General features: G+C 36.8%; 1 protein-coding gene across 2 annotated transcripts; it reads left to right on the plus strand.

Moving 5' to 3' along the window:
- Window positions 1–370: 370 nt before the first annotated feature.
- clvs2 (clavesin 2) lies at window positions 371–16,060 on the plus strand. 2 transcript variants are annotated; one of them, XM_034017467.3, is made up of 6 exons: window positions 371–668; window positions 1,184–1,606; window positions 4,006–4,180; window positions 10,724–10,834; window positions 11,969–12,189; window positions 14,603–16,060. In XM_034017467.3, the coding sequence occupies exons 2-6, from the start codon at window positions 1,218–1,220 to the stop codon at window positions 14,694–14,696; spliced, it is 990 nt and encodes a 329-aa protein (XP_033873358.2). In that variant the 5' UTR covers window positions 371–668; window positions 1,184–1,217; the 3' UTR covers window positions 14,697–16,060. The 2 variants fall into 2 exon arrangements, with proteins under 2 accessions (XP_033873358.2, XP_033873359.2); XM_034017468.3 differs by lacking the exon at window positions 371–668 and adding an exon at window positions 785–850.
- The last annotated feature ends 86 nt before the right edge of the window (window positions 16,061–16,146 follow it).

Consider the following 16,146-nt stretch of genomic DNA (forward strand, 5'->3'; position numbering starts at 1 on the left):
GTTTGTCCCATTTTGTTACGGTCCCTTTTGAAACAGTAGTGTACTGCTACAGAAATGGAAAACATAATGCAAACATCTAGAATGAATAATTTTCAAAGAATCAACAAGCACTTTGAGATGGCCTAAGGGTATATTGATCCGTAACAAGGCACTTTATGGATTTTTTTTTTTTTTTTTTTTTTTAAATAAAACCCAATGTAACATCAAGCTGTCTCTCTGAATTGCAGTGATGAGCGGTATCACGGTATCTGGCTGCATGTATAATTTCACAGTAAATGAGGGTCTGGCTGGTCGCTGTCAGGGAGCAGGTGTTCTGGTAAAGTCAACAGATGATGTGCGACTCACCCCCTCCTCCCGAAGCTATTGACTGACTGATTATACTGCCAGAGCAATGATTTTGAGTCACTTTCACCAGCAACAAAGCAGCACAAGCAGCGGCAGCGGCAGTACTGACGTAAACCTCCCAACACAGCACAAGCATAGGGATAAAGCAGTCTTATTGAGACGTTAATAATATATTTTTTTTAAAAAAACAACACAGGGATGAGAAATGACTGCTTCGGAAGAGTGAGGATATCGGCGAGCTGCATCCCTCTGGTTCAAGTGGTGTAATCTGAGGGGATCAAGAAGAGTTACACTCTGAAATGCAATACATTCTGAAATAATTGGTATGACAAGAATCTAGAGCTGCTGCAGGGCGCCGCATTGCTTGGCCGCTTGATGGTTTTTGTTTGTTTGTTTTTTGTGGTGATTCTGGTGTTTAGCTCTTTGGGGTGGGTTTGGGGTGGGGATGCAATGGAAAGGAATACTGCATGGTACCGTTATGTCAGAGTGGACCAGGATCCGCCGAGTAGGTTGCATTAAAAAAAAAAAATGTGTTCAGAAATTGAGCTATACATAAAAAAAAACAAAAACAGAAACGTTGATTTATTTATTCATTTTTTGGAATTTTTTCGATGTACATAAATGATATTTAGTACAGATGTATTGTTGTGGCTGGCCTATTAGTATTTTAAATGTTTAACGTTGTGGATTGGTAGCTAAAAATGACCGTCAATTTAAAAACTGCATGCTAGAATTGTTACTGACGCATCTGTTGGTTGTATTATTATTATTATTATTATTATTATTATTATTATTATTATTATTATTATTATTGTTGTTGTTGGGTTTTTTTTTAAAGGTTTGCTGTGAACGTGTAAAAAGAAAATTTAAGAATGACTCATTTACAAGCGGGCTTGTCCCCCGAAACCCTGGAGAAATCTAAGGTGGAGCTGAAAGAGAACCCAGACAATTTGCACCAGGACATTCAGGAAGTAAGGGACATGATCATCACCCGTCCAGACATTGGCTTTCTCAGGACAGACGATGCCTTCATCCTGCGATTCCTCAGAGCGAGGAAATTTAACCATTTCGAGGCGTTCAGGTTACTCGCTCAGTATTTCGAATACCGCCAGCAGAATCTGGATATGTTCAAAAACTTCAAAGCAACAGACCCGGGCATTAAACAGGCTCTGAAAGATGGCTTTCCAGGAGTGCTATCCAATCTGGACCACTATGGCAGGAAAATCTTGGTTCTCTTTGCTGCAAACTGGGACCAGAGCAGGTAATTTTTGTAACCAATTTCAAATATATATATATATATATATATATAACATAGGCCTATATGTTTTCTCCCAATATTGACTGTTTGACGAACTCCTTGTGTGTGCTAATTCAAATTACATTGACATCAGTTGCTGTTTGATCAGTAGCACACAGTGATGTCATAAAAGAGATGGTGCTGGTGGTGGTAGATGCATGGTGTACTTCATAACAAATTAAACCTAAACGGTTGTGGACCAGGTTGGGTTAATGCTTTATAGCATTTAAAAAATATACCATATGATACTACTAACATTCATGAGTTTCCTGGCTACTTTCCTAGTAATTGTGCAAAAAAACCCCCAAAAAAACCAAAACTGGCTTAAACTGAAACATACGTTTCAAGCAGCATAAGTGATCCACACCAAAATATAATCTAAATGCACATTTACAAAAGGTCTACAGTTATTTGTAGATAATTGACCTTGTCTTTTGTTAGATGCCCTTGCCTTCGGCTCAGGGCATCTTACTGTCACCGACATAAATTGTCCGCTGTGTCAGACATTAATGCTAAATTAAAACACTTTTTGAACATTCGCTCTGATTGTGGTATTTTAAAATCCAAAAGTATTCCTATATGGGTGGAAATGTGGGTGGGCCCCAGCTCAGGGTGGATGGGCAATGCCCAAAGGTCCCACATCACAGGAAATAGTTTACATTGCAAAAATTATTTAAATACATTAAAACCCTGAATACATCAAATATGTCCCCAGTAAATCCGTTTAAAATGTTTGAAGTAGACAAAAAAATACATTTGAATGCACCTTAAAAAGCCAAACATGTAGCGTCACCAAACCAGCGGGAACACAGTCATATTAAATTTAAGCAATTATTAAATATAATGAAAGCTAGTAAATGACTTACTATTGCCTAGCTAGTATCCTCTCATCTCCGCTCCACCTTACAGGGTAAGGTGTCGGGTTTCTGCTTGGTATTGCAATTATAGATACTCCAGAGAATCACATAGGTCTCTTTCAAACGATAGGAGAGACAGCATGTTCAAGCGACTTCTCAGAATTGAGGCTGGCTCTGCTGTCTTAATCCTGTTCACGACGGAGAAGAAGAGCCTTAAACGTGCGTGCATTTTGGAAAGACAATCAAGTGGCAATCATCTCAAACTTAAATTAGTGTTGGATCATTTTCCCCCGACACGCGATTTGCGCTGTATTTGAACGAAGACTAAACAATCAACTTCATCCATATTAACGTTGTACAACATACAAGTACATGCCAGTAGTATACTTTCTCTACTGCCGAATGTTTTCGATGTTGGCAAGCATACAAACGCGGCTTTCATGAGGCCATATCATAAGTGTCATTTTGAAAGCGGCTGTTCAATTCGCAAAGTTGACAATCTAGTAAAATATGATTCCACATTGCTCTCAAATCTTCATTAGAATACTCCCTGGTTGACTCCCAGAGATGAAGTAACAAATGAATCATCCACTCGATTTGGTACTTTTCTCTTCCGAAATTTATTTTCACGTGTTGCCATTTCCACTGCTGAAGTAGATGCAAGTTAATAATTTGCAGATTTAGAGGAAAAGGGTGTTATGTGAGTTGGTTTTGTGGCTACAATATCTGTCCGTTGTCTTTAAAAAAAAAAAAAAATTGTTTGGGCTTGTTGACCGCAGCACTACTACTAATTAGTCTGAAAGTTTGCTTAAAAAATTCCACATTTAAAATGAATCTGCGCCAGCTGCCTCACAAGCTGTCAGTCAAGCACGGCTGAGAGAAAGATCCCACCCAAACATTGCATCACAATAACTACTTTGCTTTGATTGTCTAAAGCCTGCCACATTTTCTATATAGCCTATTTGTCCTAAACTTGAGCTCCTGCCTTCGGGGTCCACAATTTGAAGAAAAAACAAAACACATTTACCTGTACTTAAACTTGGCATTCACATAGCCGCAGATTTGGGTGGGTCTGTGTGCTAACTGGGTGGGCCATTGCCCACACAAGCCCACCCGTGGCGACACCCCTGGGCCACATACAAGTATAATAGTCAAAAGCAGATCATTGGGAGGTCCATTGACATTTATTTGGCATCAGTATACTTCAGTACCACTTCAGATTACAAGGCATTAAAAGCCATGTCATTGTACTGTCATTTCCAATGGTTCCTGCTCTTACAAGGTAACTTTACTATGTAATTAGCCTATATGGAGATTGTCTTCAGAATAACATTTTCTTACATGCCGTTTCCATTACACACTTATTCCACAAGTAGTTGGCAGATACATTGTTAATACCATATTATTACATGGTTATGTATGCCCTGTGGTTTAACAAGCTGCCTATATTGCTGAATATTATGCTACTGTAATGAGATCACTTTTTTATGTTTTACCTGCGCACAGGTATACATTTGTAGATATTTTGCGGGCCATCCTTTTATCCCTGGAAGCCATGATTGAAGATCCAGAGCTGCAGGTAAACGGATTTGTGTTGATCATAGACTGGAGCAACTTCACCTTCAAGCAAGCCTCAAAACTAACACCAAGCATGCTGCGCCTAGCCATAGAAGGCCTTCAGGTACAATGTTTTATTGTATATACTGTACATTTGCAATACCTGGGTCTATTCAGTTGAAATAAACTACAGATACAAATATGAAAAGTTGGATGTTTGACTTTTAGAACTTTAGGGCCATATTTTCAAAGCACTTACTTTAGTCTTTAATTAACTTTTTTTTTATTCAACAGTAAGGTACAAAACTGAGAAACAAACAACTTGAGAGTGCTTAAGAGATCTTCAATAACATTACTTTATTGTTTGACACTAGTTTTGTAAAGTGAATAGGTGTTTTTCTCTAGGAGTTAATTAAAGGCTGGAGTAAACACTTTGAAAATATGGACCTTAGTCTCTTTATTCATTATTACATCTAAATACCCCCACCCTTTAGATGAATTGAAAGGACCCCAATGTATTGACTGTAACAACCTTCTTTGCAACTGCAGATACAGTATTATTTCTCTATTTTGTGGGAGGAGAATACATTTCCATATTAAATGAGGTCACACAGCCAAGGACCTGTACTTTTCTGATATTGAGTGGGCACATATTGTGGTTGTCTGTCTGTCTGTCTAGTTATCTGTTCGTCACACTTCATGTTACTGATAACTCTAATTCGTTTTTCATAGAACCAATGTTAAAGCCAGTTTGTCAAGCCGTGTTACACAAATACAATGCTACTGAGCAGAGCTGTAGTCAGGATTGATTATCTTCTATGATGTCCTGTGGGCACGGTACAGGCTGGCAAGAATCACACAACAGAGGAGATGTGTTTAAGAGCTTTTGCGAACAAGTTCTCTGTTCTAGTCTAAAGCTTGCTTTCTGGGTCAAAGTAAAAGAGTGCCTCCTCTCTGGTTTCAGTTCCTTTGCTTCTAAACAGCTGCATCCAGGTGCACCGCTGGTGATATATCCTCTCTCTAGATAAAGGTCTGACACATACGACTGACAGCAATTACAGAAATCACATCTGTTGCAAACCTTTTTACTTAGCCTAGCTTGGAATACTCAGATGAAGAGTGGGCCCTTCAAAACACAAACACTGAACTAAGGCGTTTTACAAAGGGGAGGAGGGAAGTCTGGTTATACTTGGTGGAGCTACATAGATACAAATGCTGTTACCGAAATCCTGTGCCACCACAATACAAGACAGAGTACCAGCACAAAAGCGTATTGCTATCATTCAACTCTAATTTGACTTACGCATGTAGATTTTATTCGTGTGACAGTAATTTGAATTCATTCAAATTATAGTATAAAACCCTCTTAACGCCTCAATACATTTTATAACACTTAACAGCCTTTCAACCATCTTCAAAGGAAATGGGATTACAATAAATCAGGTGTGGAAGAGTCACACAGAGAGAAGGTGAGCAAACAGCAGTCAAACTGAGAGAATGTAAACCCATTCCTACAACTGTCTCAGTGCAGAGAGAAGGCTGTACGTAATGCAAACAAAACAGAAGGAGGATGAGACAGCAAAACACACTGAATGTGAAGACATGGCTAGTGTATTCATTATTTATTTTTTGCATTTTGAATACAAATGTGATGGCGATTAAAACATTGTATAACTGACTGTAAGTATATTAGTGTAGTAGTTCTAGATATGACAAATCTCAACTACTGGGTATGAAATTCAGAACCATACCTCATTTTATGGGCAGTATTTTAGGATGCATGATGTTTCTGATTCCTACATGTGTTTTGACCAAAGCGTTTATGAGTTTTAATAAAACTGACCCAGAGGGATCGAGCCTTATGAGGGTGAAGATTCTTACAGTATTTGGGAACCACAAGGTCCATGGTCCAGTTAATATCCAGCCTCCCTTTGTTACTTTCACATAAAGAATTAAAAGCAGTATAAGGACATTTGTAATACGTGACTGCTGTGACCTTAATTTAGTATGCTGAGCCCTAAATTAACAATAAATTATTAAGATGGCACAAAGAAATAGCACATTTATTCAGAGGAAGTACTATGGATGATGGTACCCTTTGCATGCAAGTAAATATTACCTCATAACGTCTTTGGAGCCATTAACAGGCAGGATTTATCCACCAAAAACAGCTCCATCTTAATGGATTTGACAATACATAATTAATTTTGCTGTCATTTACATTTCTAATTTAATCTGGAGTTATCTTTATGAATATGTCTCTTTTATATCTGCCTCATAGAAAATTAGGTGCCAAAAATCTGAGTTAGTCAGCATGCAGTGAAGGACAAATGGAGGTGATTAATTCATTAATTGCTTGCCACTGATAAGAATGATAATATCTTTTGAGTTGGGGATCTGAGTAATGCAGTCGAGTAGACCAAAACATGGAGGAAACCCTTATAAAAGTATCCCATAGTAAAAGCAGAGCAAAGTAATATAGCACAGTGAAAGCATGGTAAACCATAGGTTGACATTGTAAAGCCCAGAAGGACATGGTGAAGCATATTAAAAAATATATATAGTGCTGGGCCTTCAGTGATGTGCCAAGATTCAGAAAATACATTAAAAATGTCAAGTTAAAATACAAAATGATATAGGGATAATCAAAATGGAAGCTAATTAGGGTAGGAAAATTGCTGTTTACTTGAGGTTACTTGGAGGTATCTGGGTCCTCTATGACTTTTGTATTGTACAATTTTTTGACTGTGTCCAATAAATTAGTCTGACAATTAAATTATCTTGATGTACCTAGATATTTTTGGTTCCCATGGCTAGCCTGTCTGTCTCAGTATCTATGATCTGGTCTCTGTCTTTACTACAGTATCATGCAGTTTGTCCACTGTGTGTGAGCTGGTGTGGCAAAAAGCAGGCCGTGCCTCTAGTGCAATACTGATAGGCAGTACTGCGGAAGATACTGAGCTGAATCTGGCAGGAGAATATAAAATGTCACTGTGGAAGCTTATGCAAATCATGTGACCTTCAGTCGTAGTATCCAAACTAAGTGGGACTTGCTTCTGGGCAACCCGAGTGTTTTCATTTCATACTGCCCTGCAGTTTTCAGTTGATGGTGCAGCTGGTGTATCATATTGAGCAAAATAGCGCATCACATTGGGGTGGAAAGTAGAAAACAAATCTTCAGGGAATAACAGAAAGAATGGGTTAATGGTTAGAGGTATATAACCAATAACTCATTTTCTCTGTTATTCCCTGCAGATTTGTTCATTTACATACAGTCGCAGACAAAAGTATTTGGGCAGTTAAAAAAATGAGAAAAAACCCAAAGAAAATTATTTCTATAATTTCAAATTGTTCTATTGAAAGATATAAATTAGAGATTCAGCTTTATAATAAAACAACAACTTATTACATAACATGCATAAAATGAAAAATAACATTAGTATAACATTAGTATTTTGTGTGCCCACCCTCTGCTTCCTTTACAGCTTGCAGGCTTTTTTTGTATTTTGAAAACAGTTCCTGGCATCTTTCTGGAGATATGTTTGCCCATTCTTCAAAACACATACATCTTTGAATAACTAACAGCAGCCTTCAAGTCAATCCACAACATCTCAATGGGATTCAAGTCTGGGGACAGAGAGGGCCAATCCATAACTGTAATCTTCCTTTTCGTCAGAAATTCCTTTGTAGATTTCGCAGAATGCTTAGGGTCATTATCCTGCTGGAATACAAGTTTCCATCCAATAAGTCTTCATTGTGCACTGCAGTTACACAGCGCTTCCTCCAAAAACAAAGAAAACAAGACAAGGCACAGTAATGTAAAAGTTAATCATTAAACAGTTTTAGATACTGTGATGATTTTCTTTTTTTTTAATTTGTGATCATTAGTTGCCTTTGGTGCATTTTCATTTGCAAGTGAACTGTGACATTAGGGCCTTATCGAGCACTACTGTATATTCTGCAAATTTGAATACTGACTTTGGATACTGTTTTAATTCTGGAAACTGGTGTTGTTGTTATTTTTAAAACTTTTGCTAAATTGCATTGCCTTTTACATTTTAAGCAGTTCTGTGCATGGGTAAAATTTGAATTTCATTTTGCTGTTGTGTCATTAATGGGGAAGTTTACATACTGCCACAATACGTACCAGGAAATAAATTGGGAGAAAATCGGGGGAAAAAATAATAATTGGACACACTACATTTTTGATAAAAAAAAAAAAAAATTATAAAAAAGCTTTACACTTCATTACTAACCGAGTTCATAAACATTAAAGCATTTTGATGTTTAAATTAATTAAAAATTAACTGATACATGACTGTCAGTAATTAGCTACCATTTAAATCATGACATAATTAAATGGCCTACAGTGCAATGGCCTTAGTGCTCTCTGTCTACCTCTAATCGTTTTTAGAGTGTTTCCTCTAGTGCCCTTTGTGTGATGACAAAATGAGCGCCATAGCAAAGGATGTGCGAGGAGAAACTCTTACATTTATTAGAGATAGTCGGCAAGCACATAAAACAGATAAAACAGATCCAGACCCTCATTGCTGCTTTCATCCTTTACAAAAAAACAACAAAAAAAACCAATAAAACACTTTTGATGTGAACAACACCGACAGGCACTGTTCAGAGGCCTGCATTGTTTTTGCCGGTAGAACAATGACAGTCAGTGGAAGAACGACCATTTTGTCTTTTTACCTCCCAGCTTGTGTTGCATCCTGCATGTTTTTTAGCGTTCATACCGAAAGCTATCCCTTCAAGCTCATTCTTTTTTGCTTTAAGGTTATGTTTAAGTGCTCTTTCATTATACGATTAGACTGAAATAACACACTTGGGTGTGGGGCCATAATAGTCGCCAGGATGGCACTGATCTGCCATTGGGCATTCAACATTGTTTAGAGGAATATGTTTCTAACTTATTCATGGAAGTTAATGAGGTAATCTGTCACTGTACAATAGACCACAGAATCCAGTAATCACTTAATAGACTGTTCCTCATGAAACAAATGTAATGTGTGCAGTCTTGGATATAGAAGCACCTGCCAACTGACCACATACTATCATCCCTTTGTTGGAGCAGCTGCCTTGCCCGTTATTACTGAATGTAACTTGTAACACAGAGATACAGCTTTTATAGATAACAGAATACATTTCCGATATGACATGAGCATATGAAATTAACCTGTCACACAAGAAACAGCCTTTATACTCAAAAGTATGTCTATGTTTTTCCACTTTCTGTTCAACTTTTGTATACCATACCAACCAAACAATGGGGATGTTAGGGAGGTTTCCTGAACTGTGACAACATAGCTTGTAATAGCTGCAGGTCCAGATGTGTCCAGGGTCTGCCAGATACATGCTTTGATCAACCCATTTTGGGTTTACAATGCCACATTCTTGTATATGTTATCTAGATAAATCAGAGGATGCTGAGGAGGCTGAGGATTCATATGCCCGGCTATAGGGATAGAGAGGATGCACCTGTATGATGTACATATACTGTAAGAAACGGTGTATAAGTCGCACCGGTGTATAAGTCCCCCCCCTCTCCCTTTTTGAGACAACAATTTCAGGAAAAAGCCTAAAAGCCTATAGGTCACACTGGTGTATAAGTCACTTCCCCCTTTTTAGGACCCCCTGAAATACCTAGAAAATAGACTTATACAAAGGTTTTTACAGTATATAGAGAGAACCATATATCCAATTTGAATGTATCAAAATCAGGGAGTATATGGAGGCGCCCAAGTCTGTATGTCACATTTACATTTTTACACATATCTGGAGAAACTGCTGATCCAATAGTGATGAAACTAAGGACTAAGGACGCATTTGATTGGGGCACAATTGTATTTAATAAAAGCAGCCTCTTAATGCTACCGTGAGGGAGAAGCCTTCAGAATGTTTTACCTTTCTTCATATCCCTTTGCAACACGATCATTTGCCTATTCAAACAACATGCAGTGAAAAGGAAACATAAATAAATCTAATAATAAATACATGTGCAAAAAAATATATATATCTAATAGTTGCATTTTACAAATCGTGTTGATATATTTCAAAGAATAAGCCTGGTTTTGTAAATGAATATATTTAAAATTAATGAAACTGATCTAGACATACAGTACCAAAAGTGAACTACTGAATAACAAATGAGGTAAAGCCCAGTCATGTCTGTTGCCTCTTAATTACCTCTCCTTTAGGAACAGAGACTCATGTGAATGTCACAGTAGGGGGGCAGAAGAGGCACAGTGGCTAGATGAATCAGTTCATTTTTAGATTTTTCCTGTCAGGCATGACACTGTGCTGTTGGCTTAAACTCACATATCTCCTCTGTATTTTATTTTACCAATATATATATATATATATATATATATATATATATATATATATATATATATATATATATATACAGTAACATAGTTAGGGGCTGGGTGAAGCTTTTATAATAGGAAAAGAACATCTAAGTAACCTTTCTTTATGAAAGTCATCAAAGTAACCCAGCAGGTAAAGGCTTCCGATGATACTGGATATGCAATGAATGGAACAACACACACAAAAGACCAGCATGTGTATAAAATAGGATTTATTTCTTAGGTTAAGCATTTATTTACACTCTGTAGTCAATATAAGTAATTTTTCTTTCCTTTTTCATTTCTCACAGGATAGCTTTCCTGCTCGATTCGGGGGAATTCATTTTGTTAATCAGCCCTGGTACATCCACGCTCTCTACACCGTCATACGGCCATTTCTAAAGGAAAAGACAAGGAAAAGGGTAAGAAAAAAAGCATACAGTAAGTCTAATTTTATGCACGAGAGGCAGGTCCTGCATTCAAATCCACATAGGTGCATAGCTGACTGATTTTTTTTAAAGAAACCATCCAGGATATTGGAAGAGCAGGTGCACATTTAAATCTGTAAGGAAGAAAAAATAGTCCCTCAACACAGAAGCTGCATTGACTAACCTGCCCATCAAGTATCCACAAAGCCTCCTGGGTGTCCCTGCAATGATAGTGCTTGTGGAAAACCACCACTGGAAAATGTACATATGGTTTACACACACAGAAGTGTGCAACGTATTGTGACAATCAACAGATGCACCACAAATCCCCCCAAAAACTATTTGAGAAAAAAAGCTCTCAGTTGCATGAATAAAAAAAGAAGTTAGTAGTAATTGTAATATTGAAATTTTTACTTTCAAAATTGCCAGTCCGGTTGCCAGTATAGTCTTTACTGAATGATTATCAGTATTTATGACAGAAGGGGGAGTAAGGATTGAATTGATAGTAATTGGAAATGCCGCTTGACTTTTTGCTATTAACATTCTAAAATAACTAGATAGCAGAGAAGGGTTTACAATTTCAATGCAATCATAGTGTCTTGGCAGCTGTTAACTTTAATTAGAGATATTTGTCGAAAATTATCCATCTGTTTAGATTGCTGGCAATTAGTGATCGACATGAATAACTGATGAAGCTTGTAACACCTCGTAAAAAAATCTACACAGCATGGTCTGCTTTTTTTAATTGCAAGATTACTTTGAATGCAGCGATTCAGCATAGGTGTGAGTGACATTTTCAGTATAATTATATTCAATTTAACTAGATTTTTGCTATTTTTTAAAATTATGTCTACTGGTATAGTATAAACTCATGAAGGAGTCAATGCAGAAAAAAAACCTTTATGATTTGACATAAAAGAAAATCCTTTTTTTGACTAAATTCATTATGTGCATTTGTATAATGTTTTAGTGTTCTGTTCTTGCAGCTGCTGAAGTACTACAGTTAATAACAGGATTAATGCAACCCGCAGTGCGACCTGCAAATGGAATGTGGTGTAACGTACTGGAGTCTTCACTGCTACTGATCATTATTGTTCATACCTTGTTTTTTTTATACTGGCTTGGCAGATATTTATGCATGGCAACAATCTGAACAGCTTGCACCAGCTTATTCACCCTGAGATCCTGCCTTCTGAATTTGGAGGGATGCTTCCACCATATGACATGGGCACCTGGGCGCGAACACTTCTAGACCACGAGTATGATGACGATAGTGAACACAACCCAGAATCTTACAATCTGGCAGTGGAAGAGCTGGAGCAAGATTTATCTCCTAAAACCATGAAGAGGTACTTTTTTTCATGTATTTATAGTTTAAATAAATAGTATGTCAAATATCTTCTTGCAGAGGATTAAGGTCATAATGGAGTAGTGGTTAGGGCTCTGGACTCTTGACCGGAGGGTTGTGGGTTCAATCCCTGGTAGGGGACACTGCTGCTGTACCCTTGAGCAAGGTACTTTACCTAGATTGCTCCAGTAAAAACCCAACTGTATAAATGGGTAATTGTATGTAAAAAATAATGTGATATCTTGTAACAATTGTAAGTCGCCCTGGATAAGGGCGTCTGCTAAGAAATAAATAATAATAATAATATAGGGGGATCTTTAGACCAAAGAGAATGCTCTTAACAATGGTCTTTATTATAAACTTGTCATCATCTATTTGTTTATTTACAAAACATTATTCATTTTGTCATAATGAAAGATTACTGTACCATTTGCAAATATTTTTTTTAAAAAAAGAACGCGTTGTATATTAAAGGTTTGTAATATTTATATATTAAAGGTTTGTAATATAAAAATGCAACACTCCTAAAACTAAAGCATAATTGACATGCAGGGTCTTCATTTTCTAGACCTGTCTGTATCAGTTTCTGCAGACTTGCATGTGTGCATCTTATCAAGCCGCTAGGGTTAATGCAGCCTTTTGAAGTTAAATCTATATACAGTATACTTGGTATGGAGTGCATGTTTGACTTGTCATTTTAACTGGTGAGTTATGGTGTGCCATTATATTCAAATTCACTTGCTATATTTCTTTTCCTTTTTTAAAGTTTTCTCTTACAAGTAATACAGGTTAGACATAATATAAAGTCAACTGGGAAAATCAATTTTAAGACCTGGTATACCTTTCATAAATCTAGAGCTAGTGCGGTACCTTCTTTTATTTACAATATTATATGTAAAACAAATGTTATTCTATGAGCATTCTTTTATGATATTTGTGCTTAACTTCTAGAAAACCTCACACCAATTAAAATAAAATATGACCGAGTTTCAATATACTTGCATGCCTGACTAATAGTAGATCGGGCATGCAAGTATATTGAAACTAAAGCATTTCTTTTTATTAAAGTTGAAATGAAAAAGTGTGAAATCCTGTAAACCCATTTATATCCACAGCGATTTTCAAGAAATGAAACGCCGTAAAGTAAATCTGTAGGATTGCTATAGTACAAGGATGCACAATTCTGCTCCTCAATGTCCTGAGCACTCCTGATCTATTTAATTCAACCAGTTTTACCTTAATCAATACACTAGTTAAATCTGGAGGATTTTTATCTGGAGGATTGCAGGACCAGTTGTGCACACCTAGCGTAGTATATATTGTATTGTGCAATTATTAATTTAGCAATTATAGGACGTAGTGAAATTAGAAAAAAGCATTTGTACACAAATAAGAGGGGTTTTACGAGTTATATTGATTAAAGCATTCTCTTTCAGGGTTAGTGGTGAAGCCATTTGGTGGAGCAGATTATGGAAGTACAATGTTAAGCACTACAATCCTATAATAAATCATTTGCAATAAAAACCAGACTAATAATAACCCACAGCCTATCACACCAGTCACTGTGACACCTGCTCAGGAGCCTGACAAAAATGATGACTTCAAGTGAAATCAGTTCCAGGCAGTTAACTTTAATATTAATGTCCACAGGTCCTGTAATTAAAAAAAAGAAATGTGCCTTTGGCTTAAAAGGTTTTATGAACTTGTTTTAAATGTAAGGCTCAATCAACCCTAAATAATTTACTTGAGTCTATTTTCTTCTCAAAGTTAACATGATGCCATTTGTGTTTGGGGCCTTGTCACTTTCCTATCATGTCACTGAAACAACCTCTTTCCCACCTTGTCTGATAGGAAATTGCTTGTGCTTCATTCAGTTGGATGCCACAATACACAATACAGAATACAGATCCAAAATGTCGCCCAACAAAAATGTTTCCTAGTCCCCTGTTTCTATAAACCATGGAAAAGACTGCTGACCCCAGACTTCTGAGTGAGGAGGGAGTAGAGCCTCTTGGGGGCACACATAATAGGAGCCTTATGATGGTGCAATCATTGAGATTAGAGGCTCATCATAATTCTACCCAACCAGCCGGTCAAAGCAGGCAAGACTCGATACATAGGTTCTCTCGAGACCCAAAAACCTATTCTTAAATTGTGCTGGCGACCTAAAGGAGATATCCTACTGTGTTTAAGACCAGTTGAGCATCCTCCAATAATTGCTTGTCAGTAATCTGCGTACACCAGGAGGTTGCACTCTTTGGAATAGCTGCATAGCATAAGACCTAAAAGTGAGAGACCAAGAAATGTTTTGAGACAAAACCTGACTGTGTAGTTTGGTGATGCTTTGTTGTACAGAATGGTGGCCTGTATAAATGTATTTTTGAAATAGATAATCCTTTTTAATTTCCTTATAGATCACAGTCAGTGGTGGAACCTGGAGTCTTAAAGCGTCCGGATAAGGAAAAACGTGAAGAGGAAAACATGCAGCCCTTACTTTCACTTGACTAATCACTTGCATATTGAACAGTCCAGCAACGATTGTCCCACAAATGGGTGGTAACATGGAAGTTAATGGAAGTTAATGAGGAAAGATAAGGAACAAACTTTGACAGCAGTTTTTGGTATGAATGCTGCAAAAATAAATTAGACAGTGATTATTCTAAACATCTGGGTGGTGCAAATGAATGAAGGAATCAACATTTTATTGTTAAGTGCCAATATATAATTGTAAATACACTTGAGTGCAACACTTTGGGTTTCTGAATCATTGTAACACTGTCCAGACTGCATTTGGAAATGTCTACTAGTGGTGAAATATTGTGACAAACTGTCATTGTGCCGTTTCCAGCTCTTTAATGACGGGTGCAACTCAGGATTTAAATCATAAGAAGGCTTGTACAAGTTTCAAGTTGCACTTACAGTGGTGGCATTGTCAAAACCATGTGGTTCTTTTACCATTATCACATTTAGGGCTTCAGTGAAATATCTGCTGGTAGAATATTGCAAAACCTGATATTGATGACTGCAGTACAGCTCTGCCCAAAAGTTTTGCATTAGAATTTTAGGATTGAGACATAATTATTCAATAAAATTATTCATAGTCAATACATTATTCAGTTAATATCACACTTGCAACACTATTGCAACACCATAGGACTGTGGAAATAGTTTTCAGCGTAATTACCTTTTAATTTTTTTTTTTTGTAAGCAGTTATTAAATTAAACCAAACAAACCTATTAATTAATGTTTTAATTTCACAACAAGAAAAGCAGACTTTTTCGCAACTTTACAATTGAGTACCAATCAATGGCAATTCATTTCCGGCTTTCTGTGATTTAAAAGCTGCTTGAAAGCAAATTCCCCTTTCACACCAGGTGCTGACATTCTAACATCCATACTGCTGTACCGAGACCCTAGACTGGCAATAAAAATATGACACTAAACTGAAAATGCATACACGTGACCTTTCCTTAATCCGAATTTAGAAGTAAGCTACTGCTGTGCATACGGGGGATATGTATTTGTTAATTGAAATTAAATCTGTAGAGGTGTATCAATGGGCCGTGATATTTTCTTGCCCAGTATTTTGCCCAATCCAACAATTCGTTACAGAGATGACGCATTTCAAAGGAAACAATCAAAGTGACATCACAATTATTTTATATCAACAGGAGAAAAGTAAGACAAATAAATAATTGCAGATAAAATTTGAGCGCTTTTAGACAGTTTGATCATGAAAGGTTATATATTAAATCTCTGTCACTTTGTTATTGCTTAGTATTCCATAATGATGTAAACAAGAGTAAACCAAGGGAATGCTTTTGTTTCGTTGAGTTAATAAAACATTTTTTTCCCATTTAATTATTACCAACTTAAAGCATCTTGAAGGGAGTTTCTCTGGAAATATGTGTACCTGCACACCCATATTCTCCACTTAAATCTATCAGTAATATTATA

Source organism: Acipenser ruthenus, chromosome 6, assembly GCF_902713425.1.
Source record: "Acipenser ruthenus chromosome 6, fAciRut3.2 maternal haplotype, whole genome shotgun sequence".
NCBI classification, from domain to species: Eukaryota; Metazoa; Chordata; class Actinopteri; order Acipenseriformes; family Acipenseridae; genus Acipenser; species Acipenser ruthenus.